General features: G+C 35.2%; 1 protein-coding gene across 3 annotated transcripts; it reads right to left on the reverse strand.

Moving 5' to 3' along the window:
* Positions 1 to 1719: 1719 nt before the first annotated feature.
* On the reverse strand, positions 1720 to 17118 carry LOC105045352 (probable inactive purple acid phosphatase 16). Of its 3 annotated transcripts, none has more exons than XM_010923601.4 (5): positions 16763 to 17118; positions 7405 to 7629; positions 6424 to 6697; positions 6153 to 6327; positions 1720 to 2435 (listed from the first exon to the last, which is right to left on the reverse strand). In XM_010923601.4, the coding sequence occupies exons 1-5, from the start codon at positions 17058 to 17060 to the stop codon at positions 2370 to 2372; spliced, it is 1038 nt and encodes a 345-aa protein (XP_010921903.1). In that variant the 5' UTR covers positions 17061 to 17118; the 3' UTR covers positions 1720 to 2369. The 3 variants fall into 3 exon arrangements, with proteins under 3 accessions (XP_010921903.1, XP_010921900.1, XP_019706183.1); XM_010923598.4 differs by having other exon boundaries at positions 1720 to 2419; positions 16763 to 17117; XM_019850624.3 differs by lacking the exon at positions 1720 to 2435 and adding an exon at positions 5113 to 5282.
* Positions 17119 to 20756: the final 3638 nt, after the last annotated feature.

The following is a 20756-nucleotide window of genomic DNA, read 5'->3' on the forward strand; positions in this document are numbered from 1 at the left end:
ATCCTCGAAAACAAGCCAAGCCGCTTTCACAGAAACGACTGTTAAGAGGGCAGGCAGGGGAGGCCAAACGGCAAACATCCAATCGGAAATTTACCCATACACCCTCGTTCCTATTTGGTAATACTGATTGCGGGTCTGAAGGCTAGGAACGTAGGCTCAGAGATAAAAATAATATGAATGTTATTCGTTCAAATTTATTTTTATATTTGAATCAATTTAAATATAAATAAAAATTTAAAAATTTAATTAATATCTATATTCATATTTATATCTATTAACAAAAATAGATATAAATATGAATAGACAACTATCCGATTTATATCCGAATATTCGAATCTATATATAATCCTATATAATTTTATATAATACTTATTAATTTTTAAGAAAAATATTTAACTATATAAACATGTTATTAAGTTGATTTATTATCTATTTAGTAATATTCTTGACTTTTCAGTCATAAAGTTTAATTATCTAAGTTATATCCATCATTATATCGATAGTTCTAATATCCAAATTGTATTCATATCCATTTAAAATAAATATGGATATGAATTTTTGCATCCGAATAATATTTATTTTCATATTTATATTCTCAGACAAATCAAATATAGATATTGATATGCTAGTGTCTGATCTAAATTCAGCTCTATATAAACCTTTTGTTTTGGGAGAATGATTTCTCTCTCATTTGTGCATCATAGATTCCTTTTGAATCATTTGCAAAGTTGAAGAGCTGATCAGTCTTTTGAGATTGCCCATCAGATTTGGAGCCTAGATAGGTTGAAAAATGTATAGAAATACCGGTCTATCTAACTTGTACTTTCTAAGAGCATGATGAAATCCAACTTAGATCCTAACCTTTTTTTAACAGTCGAAAGAAAAAAAAAAAAAGATTCCTATAGATTTTTTTTTTTCCCCATAAGATTTAATCTGGATAGTGTTTAGTTGATATGGGGTCATGGTTAAGTGAGCATTCCAATTCATGAATTCTACATGATTTTCAGTCCAATATTGTAGAAACATCCAAACAAATTCTTAGTTGGTAGAATTACCATGGATTGGATATTACTAACTTTGGTCTAATCTTCATGCGTCGATGGGCTTATACCCGATAGTTTATAATCAATTTGATTAGTAATAAAATTTAGTTGCAAAGGATTCAATTTATCCAAACAAAAATTAGATGGAAGAAGACGGCCCATTTTATCTTGAGGATTAATTTTCCATGCAAAATTGGACTTTGCAACTTGCTCTGATAGAAATTAAGAAGACTAATCACTCTAGCTCAAGAATAGAGAAGATCAAAAAGGAAATAACCTATTCCAAGGGCATTTAGGGCCGAAAGATGACCAAACCCAAGATAGAAAACTAGTAGGTCCATTTCCCAAAAAGAGATAAAACGCAAGCTAAATTTGACCAATCCATCACATCTAAAATCATAGAGAGCAGATTTTTCATCCTTCACCCCTATCAAATCACACTCAATCATGATGGCACCCAACCAAAAAGAATGTGCCGGATCCACATGCATTTGTACCCAAAGTAAGGGGCACACACCCATGTTACGTGGGGAAGGGTGTGATTCACATGAAATCCGTAATTTTTACGGACATTCACAAGTCGGTAGTCTGTGACTGTTTTACGTCAGAAGTAGCATCAGGAAGGGGAGCAATCGTAGACAAGGACATGTGCTTCCGAGGAGGGTGCTCGAGGACAAGAGTGAAAGAGTGGTCAACTTCGTAGAAAATTACAAGGATTTGAGTTTTGGGCAGTGGAGAGCTGTCGTAACCTGTGTAACCCAGTGGGGACTCTTAACAACTGTCTCCGCGGTGTTTACAGCCATGAATCCACATTGGACTCAATTCATTCCATTTTTTGCCCCCCCATGCCCACATTCCCGTACCTTCTCTTCACATCCCACCATAATTCACTCACTGCACCACTTGTCAATATCTATTCCACAATAGAAGAAGATCAGAGACTGTCCCTTCTGCTATTTTCACCTTGGGAAACATACTAATTTGATGGTCCCAATCACATGGACCTCATGTGAGAATTCAGAACTTTTCACTCAGCAGCAAACATAAGAATGATGATATGGTAATGTAAAATATGTATATGTGACACATGAGAGACTAATGAAATTCTGCTATACAATTAATTTACATTATTTTCTCTCTTTTATTTAACAGCTGCAGGTGCTTTCTGAGCTCAAGATGACCTCGCTATGCTCAGACCCATCCTCCATCCTTATCCAAGACTTGAGTGTAAATGGCTGTTCGGTCATCTGAATAATTCTTGCACCTCGGGGCCAGTCTCCATAACCACCATAGCCGGTATGGCGAGCAAAGCACAGCCAAAGATTCTTATAGGGGCAGCACCAATCTAACCCATGGTTGTGGCCAACAAAGACTGCCTGCAAAAATTACATACTAGGATGACAAAAAGGAAAAGTCACTTTTCCATGGATCCATGTAAAGCACATGGATGTACTATTCTCACCAATGACTACCATCTATAATGCACAAATAATAGTTATATCACTTAATGATTAAGATCCATGTGATAGACTGTGCAAGCTCTTTGGGATTCAAAGCAAATTGGAAAGTTGTTGACTGTACTACCATGATTAATCATTCCAAACTTTGACCATCAATCTTCATATAGGCAACAGACTGATGGGATTGGACTTATTATATTTATGTCTGCTAAAAGAATTCACTAGCTACATGTTGGATCTACTAGATTGTTGGTTTTGTACGTAATGGAAAGTTGGAATCAGTCAGTATCCTTTTTAGTACCAAGCAAAAAGGAACTAATAAGGATATTTAATTACGAAATGCAAGCTTGTAGATCAATTAATTGTCCCTTTGTGTCCGCCTCATAAAGGCTGTGCTGAATATTATGCATGGTAGGGAAAAGTAACAATCCTCGGGACTCGTTTTGTCCGTGGAAAGAGGAGGGAAAAGTGTTGTCCGTGGGAAAATGAAAGAGATGGGAAAGTAGCCTTCCTACGGCAATAGGTTTCCCCCCTGTCATGGGAAATAGAAACCTATGTGGGACACGGAAACTCACTTTTTCATGGGCTAGGAATCAAGATAAAGTCCTTTTTTTTTTTCAAAATATACCCTTGATCCGAGTAGCTTATGTCCTTTTTTTTTTTTTTTTTTTTTTTTTTTTTTTTTTTTTTTTTTTTTTTTTTAAATCTTGTATATGTACCCAATTTATTAAAGATATATCAGGTATTTTACACAATTTTTTTAAAAAAAATAGATGTTTAATCAAATATAAATCACTTTGAAAAGTATGCTTCCTATGCCACTTTCGTATAATCAACCAAATATGTGAAAACCACTTCTTGAGATATGATATATTCAAATATTAGCTTCTAGAAAATACATTTTAGTGAGATAAAAATTCTTCCCACAAATCAAACAAGTCCTTGGTGTCGTGGCCAAGGCAATGTAACAATGTTTATCATTTTATCCAAGTTTTTGAAGCACTAATTAGTGCCTCATAGTTAGCTGTGAACTCAATAAAAGAGAGCTGATACATCTTGGACAAGAGATGGAGACAGACTGACATGTCACTTTCAACCATACTCACTAAGGACTTCCAAAGTTAAATCCACAGGGCGGTGCACATGGGCTGGATTCCAAAGTGGCCATATAAAGTTACCCTGGATTATGTCAGGACATATGGACCAAAACCTGACCTGTGATCATATGGACCAGGCACGAGATCCACCAACTCATTTTTCCATCAAGATCAGTTGGTTTGTGCCATTCTAGTTTTGTTTTCATGTACTAATTTTAACCTGTCAAATAGATTTGTACTAGAGCACAGACTTTAATGGTTCTATATCTATCTAGAACATGACTTGTTGTTCTGATTGCACCTTGAAAGGCTGCCAGGCTCATGGTGGGCATGTGCTCTCCTACTTCTAGAAAGGCTGTTCACCAAAGGATTGAACCTTCAAGGAAGTCAAAATCAGCTACTAGTCATATCTAATAATTCTGACTGCATTACACTTGATACCAGTGTGGGTTTCAAAGAATTCTAGTCCTTCATGATGAATCTTGTTTGCATCATCAAGTATTTGTGGCTCCATAGAACTTGGAAATATCAATGACACTGTTTAGACTTCAATTGTAGGCTTAACAAAAGGCTGCATCTTTGTAGGATGAAGGCTTTTCCTGGACCTAGTATTTTGTTGTATGATCAAAAATCTTGAACCAAGTTATCCATCACATTGGTCTATATGTTCAAGGTGGGCGACAGATCCAAATATGCTTTTCATGTGTCAGAGCAGAAATAACCATCAAATCAAAAAAGATCAGCTAGGAATGCATGAGAGGTTTGCAAGTTTTGAGAATAGGATCATAAGTTTCACAAAGTATCTTTTATTTGCTTATACATTTTAAATGGAAAATATTTGATTACAAAAGACAACCATATTTGTAGGGCATGACAATGAGGTTGCGCAGTCAAAACTGATGTATTATAATCTTCAATCTGTGTTCTGAAATGCATAGAAAGATTGCATCCTACTAAATATGTTTGTATCCATATATATACAATGCTATGGTACTTTCTAATGCACTTCTAAGATTTGAAGGGTGATCATACGCCAGTAGTTGCTTTACACAAGCCATATTAGAGAACTGACAACAAGAAACAAGGAAGAGAGGTATGATAATAATAAATATATGGAAGGACTATATAAGAAATGGGATATGCTCAAATCTGAAAAATAAGCTAGGACAATTGACAAATACAATGAGAGGTCATGACCACTGGAATCATCAAAACATAGTGTTGGAACTAGGCCCCAGCCAGGCCAGCTTTGGGTCGGGCTTTAGGCCAGGGCCAGCTTTGGTTCAGACTGGGCTTGGGCCATTTAAACAGGGCCTAATTAATTTTCAAGCTAAGTTCAGGTACTTGTCCGAAACCTAACCCACCAGGCCTAGTTCATACTTCTCCCTCCCTCCCTCCCTACCCCTCCATCCCTCCCTACCCCCACCCCATTCCCTTACCTTCCCTTCACTCCTCTTCCTCGTCTTTCTCTCCTCTTCTTTTCCCCATCCCACCCCTCTCCAGGTCTCCCTTTGCCTCATCTCCATTTTATACATTGTTGTATATGTACTTTCTCAACAAAAAATAAACATTATTGTACACATATCGTATGCACATAACATACAATAGAGCCTCGGCAGTTCTAGACTTGATTGCATGGTTCCTGCTCACCCTGCTCCTTGACTCTTAAGGGCAATAAGCAGCTTGCAGTGACAAGAGGAAATGCATAAATTAGTAGATATACATGTCAGAAAGAGTAATATGCACTACTCTAGAATTTGTTTTCCTTCAGTTTACAATTGGCTGTATTAGGTCCAGAAATCTCAATTGTGACAAGAACATAGCCACATATCTACTTCAGCATGACAAAATGAAGCATACAATTTTGTTGTCATTTCATTAATAGAGAGGAAAAGTACAAATGTTCTCAGAGACAGATGAAGAAAGTTGATTCCATGAACTCCTATAGAAGTTGGCACATCGATACTTATATGCATCCACTTTTGGGAGAGAACACTATGCTGGTTCCATTTGAAATTCAAGGCATTTTCTATTCCACTGAGACTATTACATAGACTTGGGAGAGGTTGCAAGACATTTGCAAAATAGTAGCACCCTCCCTCAATCACACACAGACACATAAATGGTCCACTTTTTTATATGGGACCTTCAGAAATAATTTAAGGATATGAAATAAAAGAATAGGATCTCAAGGATGCTCCAATAAGGCTCTATTTGGCTGTTCAGAAGAACAAAACGAAACCATACAGAAGGAAGAAAATAAAATCAAGAATCTTGTTAAGTTAATGAATCGTGAGATGGGCAAGAAAGGTATCAAGATACAGATAAGTTGCCCTCATCCACTTGCCTTGCCTTTTGTTCTTTTGCCACAAAATCACTACTTCTTGAGACCAGCACAAAAAAGAAAAAGACAAAAAAAAAAAAAAAAAAAAGGAACTATAATGGAGATCTATCAGAAAGCTAGTTTACAGCATAGACATCTATCTATCATGAAATATGCAGTTGTATGTAAACTAAAAAAAGGTCTGCATCAGTTATAAATTTTTCCTTACCTTAACAGAAGGCCTATGTACAAGAATGTCCATAATCCCCCATTCATGTTCTTGGGAAGCTACTCTTTCTTTGTTGATAGAACCAACACATGGTTTGTGTATTCCAAAAATAGGAAGAGGAGCTATTTTCTTGTATGCTGTACTTGGTATATGCCAAAAGATAATCTCATGGATCCTGTGGAACCAAAGAAATTCCATAATTGAAATTGTGTTCTCTGGAATGGAAGTAAAATTAAAAGACAAGGAATAACAATATTTGTAGACTTTCAACCTTGCATCAGGGTTAATCGCCTGTGATTGCTTCTGGAACCATTTAGCCTGAGCACTAGATATGACTTCTGGATAGGAACCACCACCAGAATCAAGGAAATACAGAAATACACCTGGTGAATCTGGGTCCTTGGATGAAGATAGTTGCAATACATAGTTGGAAACACCAGGCCAAAGTTCCCTAGGACCATTCATTGAATAAGATAGCCTATTGCTGCTAATTTCCTTCTTCATCAATTCAACACGTGTTGTCCCTCTAAAAGTACATTCTTCTCCTGCCATGGATATGATTATATATCCCTAAGATGCTTGATGAAATAGACATGTTTCATTGACTTATATACTTTACATTACCAGTACCACTTCAGAAAGGACATACATGCACAAGAACATCTAAAGTAATAAATTATACAGATACTATTGAAAAAGACTATAAATTAGGTAAATCAGTGAGCAGCATAAATGCTAAAGAATAATTCAAAGTCTACATCATTTACTAATTTGCACCCATATATAAGAGGAAAACACAAGATTAGCTATGAAGAAAACACCAATAGATTGTTCCAGAACTTTTCAAGAGAAATATTTTACAATAACATAGAAACTTTAGGAAAAAGGTTTGATGTCAGTTTCTCAAAAAAAAAATTTCCTTTATCTGACAATAGAAGTTAAGAAATCATAACACTTATACCGCTAAAGCTATTTATGAAAGTATTCTTTAGACAGGGACAACAACAGATCAAGATTTGCAGTAATCATACAGAAAGACACTTGCAGTGTATCAATAAACATCAATGAATAGCTTCACAACACCACCTAAATTTTTACCAAGGTTAATATTCCTCGAGATTGTATTTTGATTCAGTCAACTAGAAAATAAAAAATTACAACATAAATATGAAATTAGCCCCAACATATTATGGCACACTTTTTAAATGAAAATATACATAAATTTAGTTTTACTATTTCTTTCCGTTTTTACCTGAAATTGAGATGTTTTCTTGTGGACATTGCACCTCTGGAATTCCAGTGGCAGAAAACCATTCAGATGGCCACTCAAATTGTGCGTCATCATGGTTTCCAAATACTGTAGCCCAAGGAATTCCTCGGCTTTTTGTAGGAGAAATAGCCCGGTCCCAGTATAAGCTTGCATTAGGAATTGGAAGATTGTTTGCAGTAATAACGTCGCCAAGATAGACCACAAAATCTGCAATAACAAATTTCGACTAACAGTAAAAGTCATCAACCAAAATATCTTTAAGTTAGACAAAAACATTAATGAAGTTGGCCTACTTTTTCACATATAAATTTAAAGATCATGAATTTTTTTTTTTAGCGATTAAATAAAACTTCCATATCTTAAAGTACAACTTTGTGGTCATTAGTACAAACATGACTCACCAACAAAACCAAAAAATAGTACCATACAAACTATAAAAGAATAAATATTCACCATACTTTTGACTACAAAATGCAGTACCGATCGTTCAATTTACAATACAGTAACTATGTGACGTCTTCATGCTCATGCAAGGTAAAAACACTAGTCTGCACAGAGAATTCCCACATATTCATCATGCTGCCAAATTCCTTAGACAAGCACAAGGAAAAACTTTCAAAAAGCAAGTTCAGAAACATATTAGAAAGTAGCATGATTTGTAAAAGAAAATCTTAAAAAGATCCTTTACACAAATTATTTCATTTAGATCTTTTCCTACCCTCAAAGTACAATTGCCCTCCATCAACAATGCCCTTTGGTTCTTATTATAGAAGACCCTACCACCTCATTCAATTCTGCACCACACTGGTCTAATCTTAGCAATACAAGTAAGATGCTTCTGAAGCCTCTTAATTTCCTGACATTCTTAGGATGAAATCTACTTACTAACCATAATTACATTCCTTATCAATGGAAATTGTACATGTATGGACTTATTCAAATACTTCAGGCTCCCCTGATGATTTGGCACATGTTCTTTGTTGATTAAAAAGGGGTGAATGAATACAAGTCATATACAACTGGTCTCGTACTTCTATATCAAATTTTCAGCAAATCTTGGAGATGAGGCATTCTTTTCCTTGGTTGGTTTTGAGGTAATTATGTCTAAGAAATGGTATCGTGCTTCCATCATCTAAACACCCTTGAATAGCACGCAATAATCAAAAAATGTTCTAAAATATATCCTTCGTTGCATCCACAGGTCATAATGTCACTAAATATCTTCATTTCACTGAAAAAAAATCCTCAAAAAATATGCATATAACCTTTGAAATTCTTTCTCCTATAGTTTCAGCAAATGCTTCATTGCCATTTATTCTCATTTTGCAGCCATTATCATGGGATGCCATGTGCTTGGTTTCCATCCAATTCATTCTAAACCCCAATTGTCAAAAGTCTTTCTTCAGACTTAAATACCAGTTTTTTTCTTGTAATCCAACCAAATAATAATTTCATCATCCACAATTATATAGAAAATCTGACAATGCTTTCTTTGAAGATCTTAAGGCTAATATTTAAAGCTAACACAAAAGAAGACACATTAATCTCATCAGAGCTAAAATTTACTTTACTCTATCAAAATAACCATTTGCAACTCTAATTTTTCTTACACCCACTAGTTTGCATCTCAAATTGTACAATCTCACTAACCAAGTTGATTAAGATTGCAAATATCTGATGTATAAAGATCAATGTGTTAGAATCCCACGAATCTCAAGCAAATCTGATAGAATAAGCCAAAACTATATTGGTCTCATAGAATCAATTCAAGAAGGATAGAATCAAGCCAAGATCTCGATAATCATAGGTCAACTATGATCTTGGCAAACAAAAAAATCTATCAAAAGAATTTGTCACAACTAGCAATACTATCTTTAAATATTCTCCTCTGATTTCTCTCCTCTTATTGTATATATTCTATAGTTGTTTATTATTTTTGTACAGCCACACTTACTACTTTTGTATAGTTATACTTACTATTTTTTGTGGCCCATTGCATTTAAATATTGACCCATACTTGGAGAAAATAAAACAAGATTATATTTTTCCTCATGGTATTAGAGCTCTCATCCCTGGGCCTTTTCTTCTTTATCGACCTTCATTGCTAAGTTATCGGTCTTCATCACTGATTGTTCCTAGTCAAGTGTTTATTGCCGATCAAATCTTCCTCAGTTACCTCTACCTTTGCTATTCACATCCGGTTGTTTTTTCTCTTAATTTTTTTGTTTCTTCAATCTTCTGAAAATATCGAAAATCTTTGAAACTGTGGCCAGTAATTCTATTAGACCAACTTTTGGATCTTTACCGTATGGACCAAATGGAGAGCTTCAAAACATGAATCCTTCCTATCGACTTGATGAGAAGAATTATCTCCAATGATCACAGATTGTTAAGACATTCCTCAAGGGGAGAGGAAAATTTTGTCATTTGAATGGGGCTGGACCTAATGATGATGATCCAAAGTTTCCCACATGGGATGAGGAAGACTCGACGATCATGTCCTGGCTATGGAATTCAATGCAACCCGCTATCAATAAGAATTGTATGTTTTTTCCTACTACTAGAGATATATGGAAAACAATTCATCAAACATACTCCAAGATGTAGGATGTTGCTGTAATCTATGAGATCAAAATGAAGATTTCAATCATCAAGCAAGATACTTTTTCGGTTACAGAATATTATAACTTAATAAATAGTTTTTGGCTTGAATTAGACCATTATCAAGATATTAAGATGCTATGCAGTGAGGATACCAAAGCCCTTTTGAGTTTGGTGGAACGAGATCAGATTTCTGAATTTCTTACAGGACTTAATTTGGAGTTTGATCAAGTTAGGGTTCAGATTCTTGGGAAAAAATGGCTGCCATCACTGAATGAAGCATTCTCCATCATACGTGCTGAGGAAATTCAGCAGACTGTCATGCTGGAATCACAAACTTTCGAAGGCTCAGCTATGGTTTTTATGAAGGCTGCGATGGAGGAAGTCTAATAACTTTGGATAAGAATAGGATGACAAAACAATTGATAATTCCTCTAAACAGTCCAATCGAGATGGACTCTAGTGCATATATTGTAAAAAGCCCCGACATACAAAAGAAAACTATTTCAAGCTTCATAGGAAAACACAAGTTCTTAGCAGGAATGAAGGATTTAAAGGACAGTAGAGAAGTCTGGCCAACTTCACGAACAAAGAAGATATCTCTCAAGAAAATTTAAAGGACAGTAGAGAAGTCTGGCCAACTTCACGAACAAAGAAGATATCTCTCAAGAAAAACCAATCCCTGATGGTAATGAATTCAACAAGGAAGAGATTGAAAAACTATGAGGTTTTCTTAAATCCCACTCTAATTCATCTAGCTCATGTTCATTGGCTCAATTTGATAAGTACCTTATTTCTGAAATCTTTAATGCTGAGAACTCCACCCACTTTGACTCTTGGGTCATAGACTCCAGAGCCACCAATCATATGACACATAACTCCACTAAATTTGAAATTTATAAACTATGTCCAGGGAACAAGAAAATTACTGTTGCTGATGGTTCTCCTATAACTATTGCGGGCCAAGGCACCATAAATTTGACTCTTTTCCTCTCTCTACAATATGTGCTACATGTTCCTATACTATCTACCAATCTTATTTTCATTCATCAACTTACCAAAGACTTAAACTACCGAATAACCTTTTTCCCCACTCATTGTGTCTTTCAGGATCAGGTTATAGAGAAGATGATTGGATTTGTTAAAGAACAGAATGGGCTCTACTATCTTGAAGAAGTCAGTAGTTCTATAGATAAAGGTACTTGGTTAACCCTCTCCTACTCTTCACGAAGTGCTTCTTCCATTAATTCTAGCTCCTCAAACAAATCTGAAATTTAGCTTCATCACTTTCGTCTCCGTCATCCACCTTTTTAGCTGCTCAAGATCATTTTTTTTTACTTCTTAAAAATGTTGCTATTGAAAGTTTCCATTGTGACACTTATAAAATTGCTAAACACAATTGTGTGCCATTTTCTTTGAGTAATACAAAAATCTTTCAACCTTTTTTCTTAGTGCATACTGATATTTGGGGCCCGTGTAAAATTTTTAACTTCACTGGGGCTAAGTGGTTTGTATCTTTAATTGATGATTGCACTAAAACTACATGGCTATATCCAATGAAGAAGTCTAAAGTAAGCAATATCTTTTTCATTTTTCACAATATGATAAAAACTCAATTCGAGGTCTTTATAAAACGAGTTAGATCTGATAATGCAAAGGATTACTTTAATCACACTCTCTCTACTTTCTTTCAGAAAGAAGAAATTATCCATGAGACTTATGTTGACACATCCCAATAAAATAGGATGGCTGAGCAGAAAAATAGACACTTGCTCAATGTTACCTGAACACTTCTATTTCAGTCTAATATTTCAAAAAAAAATTTGGGACAGACAGTCCTAACAGCAACTTGCTTGATAAATAGGGTATCCTCTCGCCTCCTAGGCAATAAAAGTCCTATTCAGATATTATCAGAACTTCATCTTGAGTTTTATTTTTTCAATAACATACCACTTAAAATTTTCAAATGTGTCTCCTATATCCATGTTCACCAACAAAATAGGGGCAAACTCCATCCTAGAGCTTGAAAGTGTATGTTTATGGGTACTCAAATACCAAAAAGGGCTACAAATGTTATCATTCTTCAATCCAAAAGATGTTTATCTTCATGGATGTCACCTTTAGTGGAACTAAATCATTTTGTCAACCTCTACATTTCTATCTTTAGGGAGAGAGTTCAAAAGAAGATATGGAATGCGAAGGATTTCTCCTTGGTGATTTTGGTGGTGCTCAGTTGCCTTCTTCTTTTTTGCCTCAGACATCATCTCAACCGTCCTCTATTTCTTGCCAACCTACATCATCTTAGCCGTCCTCTGTTTCTTGCCAACCTGCATCAAAATCTGACATCACTATCCAGGAAGGGCACTAGCAGCAACCAAACCTTTGAACTACTATCGTATTCAAGAAGGAAGAAGCCCATTCCAGAATTGATACAAGTCTATGAGTTTGAACTAGAATCAGGTAAAGAAACTATTCCCCCTTCTTCCTTTATCAACGAGTCTAATCCTAAGGAATCTACCTCTCAAGATTTGGATCCATCAATTGCTTTAAGAAAAGCCATTAGAAAATGCATCCAACATCCAATTTCACAATTTATGTCCTTCCATAGACTATCCCCATAGCACAGAAGCTTCCTCACTATCCTAAATTTGATTGACATCCCTAAGACCATACGAGAGGCATTAAAGGATAGAAATTAGGTACAAGCTATGAAAGAGGAAATGAATGCATTAGAGAAGAAAAAGACGTGTGAGGTTATTACTCTACCTAAAGGAAAACAATTAGTAGGATGCAACTGGGTTTACACATTGAAATATAAAGCCGATAGGTCTCTTGAGAGGTACAAAGCTAGATTAATGACAAAAGGATATACTCAAATCTATGGGGTGAATTATCAAGAAATCTTTGCCCCTGTGGCAAAGATGAATACTGTACGGATATTACTATCCCTTGCTGCTATATTTGGTTAGTGTCTACAATAATTTGATATTAAAAATACATTTCTACATGGAGACTTGGAGGAGGAGGTTTTCATGGAGCCACCATCCGGATTTAATAGAAATTTTGGAGCAGATAAGTTATATCGGTTGAAAAAAGCACTGTATGGCTTGAAACAGTCTCCTAGATCATGGTTTGAAAGATTTACAAAGGCTATGTTAAGAATGAAATACAAACAAAGCCAAGGAGGCCACACATTATTTATCAAACATTCAATTAAAGGTGAAGTTATAGTTCTATTGGTGTATGTAGATGATATCATTGCAATCGAAAATGATGTAGCTGGAAAAAAAATTCTTCGAAAACATCTGACTCAAGAGTTTGAAATCAAAAAACTAGAGAAGCTGAAGTACTTTCTAGGTATTGAAGTGGCATACTCTAGAAAGGACATTTTCATATATCAAAGAAAATATGTGCTAGACCTTCTTAAAGAAACAGAAAATCTCGGCAGCAAGGCAGCAAGCACTCCTATTGATCCGAACCATAGAATAGGTGGGACAGAAGGAAGCAGTGTGGTTGATAAAAGAAGATATCAAAGACTTTTTGGAAGATTAATTTATCTCTCCCATACAAGACTGGATATAGCTTACTCAGTGAGTATGGTAAGTCAATTCATGTATGATTTGAAGGAGGATCATTTGCAAGCAATTTATAAAATTCTTCACAGTCTCAAAGCCATACCAAGAAAGGAGATTTTATTTCAGAAAAAAAAAACTGACTTTAGAAGCCTACACAGATGCAGACTATACAGGATCTCAAATGGATAGAAGATCGACATCCGACTATTACACTTTTCTAAGAGATAATTTAATGATATGGAGAAGTAAAAAACAGAATGTAGTTGCAAGGTCCAATGCTGAAGCCAAATTTAGAGCTATTTCTCATAGAATTTGTGAACTTTTATGGTTGAAGATAATTCTGGATGATCTCAGAAATAAGAGAGAAGGAACTATGAGATTGTATTGTGACAATAAATCTGCTATCAACATTGCACATAATCCTGTTCAATATGATAGAACTAAGCACATTGAAATAGACAAATATTTCATAAAAGAGAAGTTGGAGAGTGGCTTGATTAGTACTCCTTATATGCCATCAGATAGTCAGCTGACCGATGTTTTAACTAAGAGACCACCTACGACAAGATTTTAGAAAATTACTAACAACCTAGGAATGGAAGACATCTATTCACCAGTTTAAAGGGTAGTGTTAGAATCCCACGAATTTCAAGCAAATCTGATAAAATAAGCTAAAATCATATTGATCTCATAGAATCAATCCAAGAAGGATAGAATCAAGCCAAGATCTCGACAATCAAGGCTCAATTATGATCTCAACAAACAAAAAAATCTATCAAGAGAATTTGTCATAACCAGCGGTACTATCTTTGAATATTCTCCTCTGATTTCTCTTATCTTATTGTATATATTCTATATTTATTTATTATTTTTGTATAGCCACATTTACCATTTTTGTATAGTCATACTTACCATTTTTTGTGGCTCATTGTATTTAAATATTGACTCATACTTAGAGGAAATAAAACAAGATTATATTTTTCCTCAAATAGTATTTAAAGCTTCCTCATTATCATAACAATAAAAAATGAACCAACCCCACTATGGGTTCAGCTTCATTGACCCTTGTTCGCCAAACATTTCTATTTGGGACCATCACTTATGTTATTTCAAGCTTTTTCATACCTTTTTCTCACAAACCCCATCCATGTCAGTTAGGTCTTCTCCATCTTTTCCTGCATCCTTCCACATGAAGTGACAATCCTTAAGCCCCTTAATATCTCCATTGTACACTCTCTTAGAATCTTAATCAATGCTCCATTGCTTCATTCTTTACATGTGAAACCCCATCAATTTCTCTTCTATTCTCATACTCATAAATCTACTAAAAGTTTGCTAAGAAAATAGAAACAACTAGTTGTTCTACTTAAAATTATATTGATGGAGAGCATGATTCAAAGTTTCCCCTGCAACTTAGAAACTAAAAACAAAATATTTCAGGCCTGTTTGGTATATTTGTTGTTTTTGTGTTTTTGTTTCCCTACAAGTGAAATACCACATGAAACTTAATGCTGGAGGTAGCATTTGCATGGAACTTCTACCAGTCCTTGCTTTTGTTTTCACACTTTCTGAGAATAACAAGTCTTTGCTGCCAAAAGCTCTAAAGATTGTACCAACAAATTTTTTTTTTTTTTTTTTAAAAAGGGTTTCTTCTTATATACTTGTTCAGTCTAGTTCAATTTTCTTCTTCGATTTTTAAAACAAAGATAGAAAACAAAAGCAACACCAAACAAAATAATTATATCTGCATTAGTCAATTTATACCCTACAAAACATTCTAACATATAAAGAGTAGTCTTGAGAACTCAAATTGGGTGCAAGTGATGTTTAAAATGCTCAAAAAGTCCAAACCAGCCTTATAAGTATCCATCAAGAGTAAACTTCCAAAACAAGCATATTACTACAGAATTAATTTCAATTTTTCCATTCTCCTTTAATTACGGTAATCAAAGAGCCCCTTCAATCTTATCATCGAGCCCCCACAGAGGCATCAATCCATCTCTTGCTGGTCCTGAACCAGAATGAGTATCCCACTGCCTTACATGTTTCATCAACCTTGCCCCTTCAACCCCCTGCACTGGGATGAGTTTCTATGGCAGTCTTAATTGGGTTCACAGGCATTGCAAATTTAGAGTTATACATTGCTTTGTTACAAATATCTCCTCCCCCTGTGAGGGTTTTACCGGACATGATATCCTCGTGATAATAGTCTTTCAGATTCTTGTAGCCTTGATAGTGATTGATGAGTGTGGATTTTCTGCTTCTTTTGTGTACTTCACAAATTTATTTACATCATTCAAGTTGTACATGCTTGATCATCTCCTAAACTATAGTATTACATTTTCACATAGGTCTTCTATTTGATATAGGTCTTCTATTCACATGCTTGATCATTCACTATAGGTCTTCTATTTCCTAAACCCACCTCCTCATCATTAGATTCTTATTATCCCTTCTCATCAGTACTTAAATTTAGGTACTACCTAAGAATTCTGATAAAACTGCATTCCGTATATCGTTGTTCTTTTGCTTCAAATCAGTTAATTCTAGATCCTTACTCTCCAAACCATTCTATCAAATTCTAAATAACCTTAACACTATATCTTCTACAAATAGCATAGATCAAATCCCCCTCCAAATTCAAGCATGAAAAGAGTATAAACAAAATGATTATAATGCTCCTCAGTAAAGAAGTTAATAACCAAAAGAATCATGAATCTCCCAGTATTCTTTCTAAAAGCAAACCTAATAATATCAGCAGAACAAATGGACTAGATTTAATGCATGTCTGATAAAAATGGACTAGATTACGAAACACAAATGCAAATGTCAGCAATCCAATACCCGCTTAGGACTTCCAAGAGTCTGCAATTAATTAAAAACAAATGCAAGTGTCAAATCTATACCACCGGAGCCAAACCAAGAAAATATTTACCAATCCAATCTTTAATTAACAAAACAAATGCAAGTGCCCACAATTGGCATCCGCTTATATCAGATGCCATTAAATCAAGTTGTATGAATGAATTCATTTCCAGTTTATAATTCTTATCAACTCTCCAATATTCATATACAATTGCTCAACTATTTACTCATGATCATGATCTTCTGTACAAAAAAATATATCTTTGGCTACAAGATTGATTGATGCAATGAAGCAATACCTGGCGTCTCTTGATCGAGCACCGTTGACATGACCCGATCGGAATTGACGTCCTGTGCGGGACCCCAGTCGGTCCAGGCGTTCTCGCCGTAGTGGAGATCGGCGAACAGTGCGATCTTGAACGCCGACTTATTGGAGAAGAAGAGGGTTTTTTCACGGAGAAGCATGGGGTCGTAGTCTCGGCAATTCGAAGTAAAGATTAGAGTGATGAGCTGGAGGAAAAGGAGGAGGCGAGTAATTGGGGACATCAGTCTTGGACGGAAGGAGACTGACGATGGAAAAAGAGGAGTCCCCGCCATGGCTGAAGGAGAGGTGAGGTGAGGATTAGTTGGTGGTTAGTTGTCTGACTTCGGCGGTACGGACATTTCTAATTAACGATTCCTCTCTTAAAAAAATAAAATAAATGTGGAAGCGTAACTAGTGCAGTGTTTTTCTAGTAAAATACTTTTTTGCTAGATTTAGTATAAGATATGTGTTTTTCTAGTAAAATACTTTTTTTGCCGGATATTGTTTTAGTATAAAGTATGGGATATTCTTTTTGTCTTTTTGGTAAAGAATATGGGATATTCTTTAGGCACCTGATTGAATAGTCGGAGGATATGCCAGCGTTCCATTTTCGGAGACTCTTCCGAGACTGTGGGTAAGAATATTTCATGGAATCCGAATCTAGGAAGAGCTTGGCTTCCTATGTTAACAAGCTATTGCTTTATGTTTACTGAAAAAAACCAAGCTATTGCTCTATCTATTTGTCTAATCTTACAGTCATTTTTTTATATATTCTTATCTATTATCTATGCATCTCTAGTTTCTTATTTATGAAATGGACAGGAGAGATGTTATAATTCACGAAAGAGATTTCTTAACTTAAAAAATCACCCTTTCTCCTATTTTATGTAAGTATTTTGTAACAATCAAGGGTCTTATCAAAAAAGACTAATTAGAAGGTATTATTTGGATCTCTAGATCTTGTTTAAGTATCCAAGAAATATTCAATGTATAATCAATATGAGATTAAACATATATATTGATCCTCACATGCTTTTTCCTTTTACGCTCTGACTTTCTCATCAAGCAAATGATCTACATCCATTCAAATCCAATTATAAGTAGTACAAGTTTAATTACAAATACTACGATCGATCCGTGGTCAACATGAATAGGCTCATGCTATAGTATCCTCTAATTCATATGAATCATAGGTCAAGTCTACTTTAATTCCATTTGTACAGCTGAGATCTCTCAAAAAGTTAACTAAAAGGTGTTATTTGAATTTTTTTGATCCTATAAAAGGGCTCAAGATCTATTCAATATATAGTCCATATGAAATTAAATATACACCCACATGAGTTCTCATATTAGAGATGTGAGATTTGGTCCAACTAGGCCCCAACTCAATTAGATTGGTTGAGTTAGACCAGCAAACTCACTTAGCTAGAGCTTGGATGCTTAACTGAGCGAGATCAATGCTTCATCAGGCTAGGTAGGCCGAAGCCTCACTTATATGAAGTAGCTGTATCTACAATCTTCAGGAGGATCTTAAGTGAGCCACCATGCGTGACAGTCGACAATGGCATATGAAAATGCCTAAAACTCTCATCTCCCTTTTCTTTGTTTTCCTCTCATTCCCTCTCTCAATTGTCCTCCATCACTAGGACCATCCTCCAATCCACTATCCCCTTTGCTCCTCCTAAGCTTCCAAGTGTGCATTGAAACTTTCTTGTTGCTAATCTTGTAGGGCAAGCAATGATCAAGATGAACCTACCTCAAACCTATTTCAAAGGCTAAGTAATCTTGTCGAATTCCTCACCTCTCTTATCCCTTTAGCCTCTTTTTCCCTCCTTAAGGTTGGTTGAGGTGCTGATATGCTCACTAGATCCTTCTACTTAGCTAGCAATGTATCCTAAGTTGAGCTTAATAATCCTACTTGAAGATAGGGCATCTCTTGTTTTAAAAGTATGAGCCTAATCGACCTCTTTCTCTGATCTTTCTTTCTCCCTTTACTACCACTTGAACTATTGACACCTTACCAGCCTCACCTCCCTACCAAATAGTCGATTGAGCCCTATTTCTACAAGAATTGTCTCCCTTATTTTTGAGATCAAGTGCTTATTTCAACATTTAGTCTCTCACAGGCTGCTTTCCCTTCTCCTTAGTTGCTCATTAGTGTGGTAGCCAAATCCTTCCACTAGGTTGTTGATCGATTGAGTCTTAACCATTGAACCTTCTTCTTCTATTCCCCTATCTCTTCCTCCTCTCTTTAATTGGGTATCGAGCCTTAATACACTTCTTAGGAGACCAAACACCAAGCTTAGTCATTGATTTGTCAACCCAAGACCATCCAATGCCAAGATCCTAGCACTTCTCTCTTTATTCTCTTCACCATGCACCACTCAGTCACATCATCGCTACTCAGTTGCCGAGTTCCAATAATCTCATCAAATCCCTTACAATGGGCTTCTCTGACCTCCTTATGTTTCTCTTTGATATTATCTTCCTCCCTCCTAAAACACAATTGATGGCTCTCTCTTTCTCCCTCTCTCTACTCCCTCTGATGTCACTTCTATTACTTATGGCCATTCTACCAAATAACCATCTAGCCTTAATAGATTAGCCATTGATAGCCCTATCCATGCTATCCGTGCTCAAATTGAACCCACATCCTTAATCTAGTTAATTGTCACTCATATCTAAATATATTTTAGGATGCCCCACACTGGCGCCTAGCCAGTCTCATCCCTTCTTCTTCTCCTCTATTTTATTTCCTTCCTTGTCCAATGACTTTAGTCTTTGTAGAGGTGCAAATGTCTGAACAAAAAATAATAAAGCATGGGTTTGACACTTGAACCCTTGAATTATGGTAAAATTCTAATCTCTTTATTTAACTAATTTTGGATTAATTAATTAGAATTAGGGAAGATTAGGGAAACACATGGGTTAGAGTCAATTTCATTGGATAGTTAGTTTCTTTAATCATGTTAAGTATTAAGATTGAATTGATTCAAAGTTGTTAGCAGTGTACTTGGATTAGTAGGTGCCCTATAGGACTTGTTGTCGATTAGGATAAAATCCCTTTCTATGTGCACCAATTAGTTGTAATTATTGATATACATGAATATATTCTGTATAAATTATTTTAACCACATGTATTATGATGATATTAATTGTTTTGATTTTTTATGGATCATAACATGATTATATTTTAATGTGACAAGCATAATGAGTGCAATTGGTTGAAGTGAATTAAAATATGGCATAACATCAAGTGATTAATAATGGGGTTACTAAGCTAGCCAAGTTAATATGGATAGCCTCATCACAAGTAGGAGTGTGACATTATAGATAGCCTCATCACTGGTAGAAATGTGATATTATAGATAACTTTGTCATGGACTGGAATGTGACCCTATTTTTGATAATTCATTATAGATAAGAATATGGTATCATAATTTGCTAGTCACAGGTTGAAGCAAGCATGTGGTTAGCCCAAATTTATAAGATAATTCAAAGTTTTGGTTATGCAAGCTCGAAAACATCAAATATTGCTAATGGGATGCTAATAAGATACTTATATTAATCATTATTGAGATAAATTTTTATTGATGGCATACAATCGATGTATTAAGACCAAATTTTAAATACTATTGTAGAATATGCATGTTATGGCTACTATATTCTCTTGGATAAAGATTTTAACAATTATATTTATCATTATATATTGCTTCATCACTTATATTGGTATATGTGTCTAGAGATTTTCACAAAGCTTCTTTAGCATGTGTCAGCTTTCTAATTCTCTTTTTAAAATTACAAGATATAATATTCGACTGAAGTTGAGGTACACTAGAGAGTGGTGGAAGGAAATAAATATTTCTACACCACTGGATGCTCTTAAATTGTATTTGAATTATTCTATTATGAATATGATGAGTTATTTGTAAAAATTTTTATTCATTTAGCAAACCTTGCATATTTCGTAGAACTATACTTTGAGGAAC

This window comes from Elaeis guineensis, chromosome 5, assembly GCF_000442705.2.
Source record: "Elaeis guineensis isolate ETL-2024a chromosome 5, EG11, whole genome shotgun sequence".
In the NCBI taxonomy this organism is placed as follows: Eukaryota; Viridiplantae; Streptophyta; class Magnoliopsida; order Arecales; family Arecaceae; genus Elaeis; species Elaeis guineensis.

Excerpts from the sequence above, each read along its gene's own strand:
- LOC105045352 (XM_010923598.4), bottom strand. The coding sequence starts at position 17,060 with ATGGCGGGGACTCCTCTTTTTCCATCGTCAGTCTCCTTCCGTCCAAGA. Across the intron at positions 6,698-7,404 it reads AGAAAACATCTCAATTTCAG|GAGAAGAATGTACTTTTAGA; the intron begins GTAAAAACGGAA and ends TATCCATGGCAG. Across the intron at positions 6,328-6,423 it reads GCGATTAACCCTGATGCAAG|GATCCATGAGATTATCTTTT; the intron begins GTTGAAAGTCTA and ends TTGGTTCCACAG.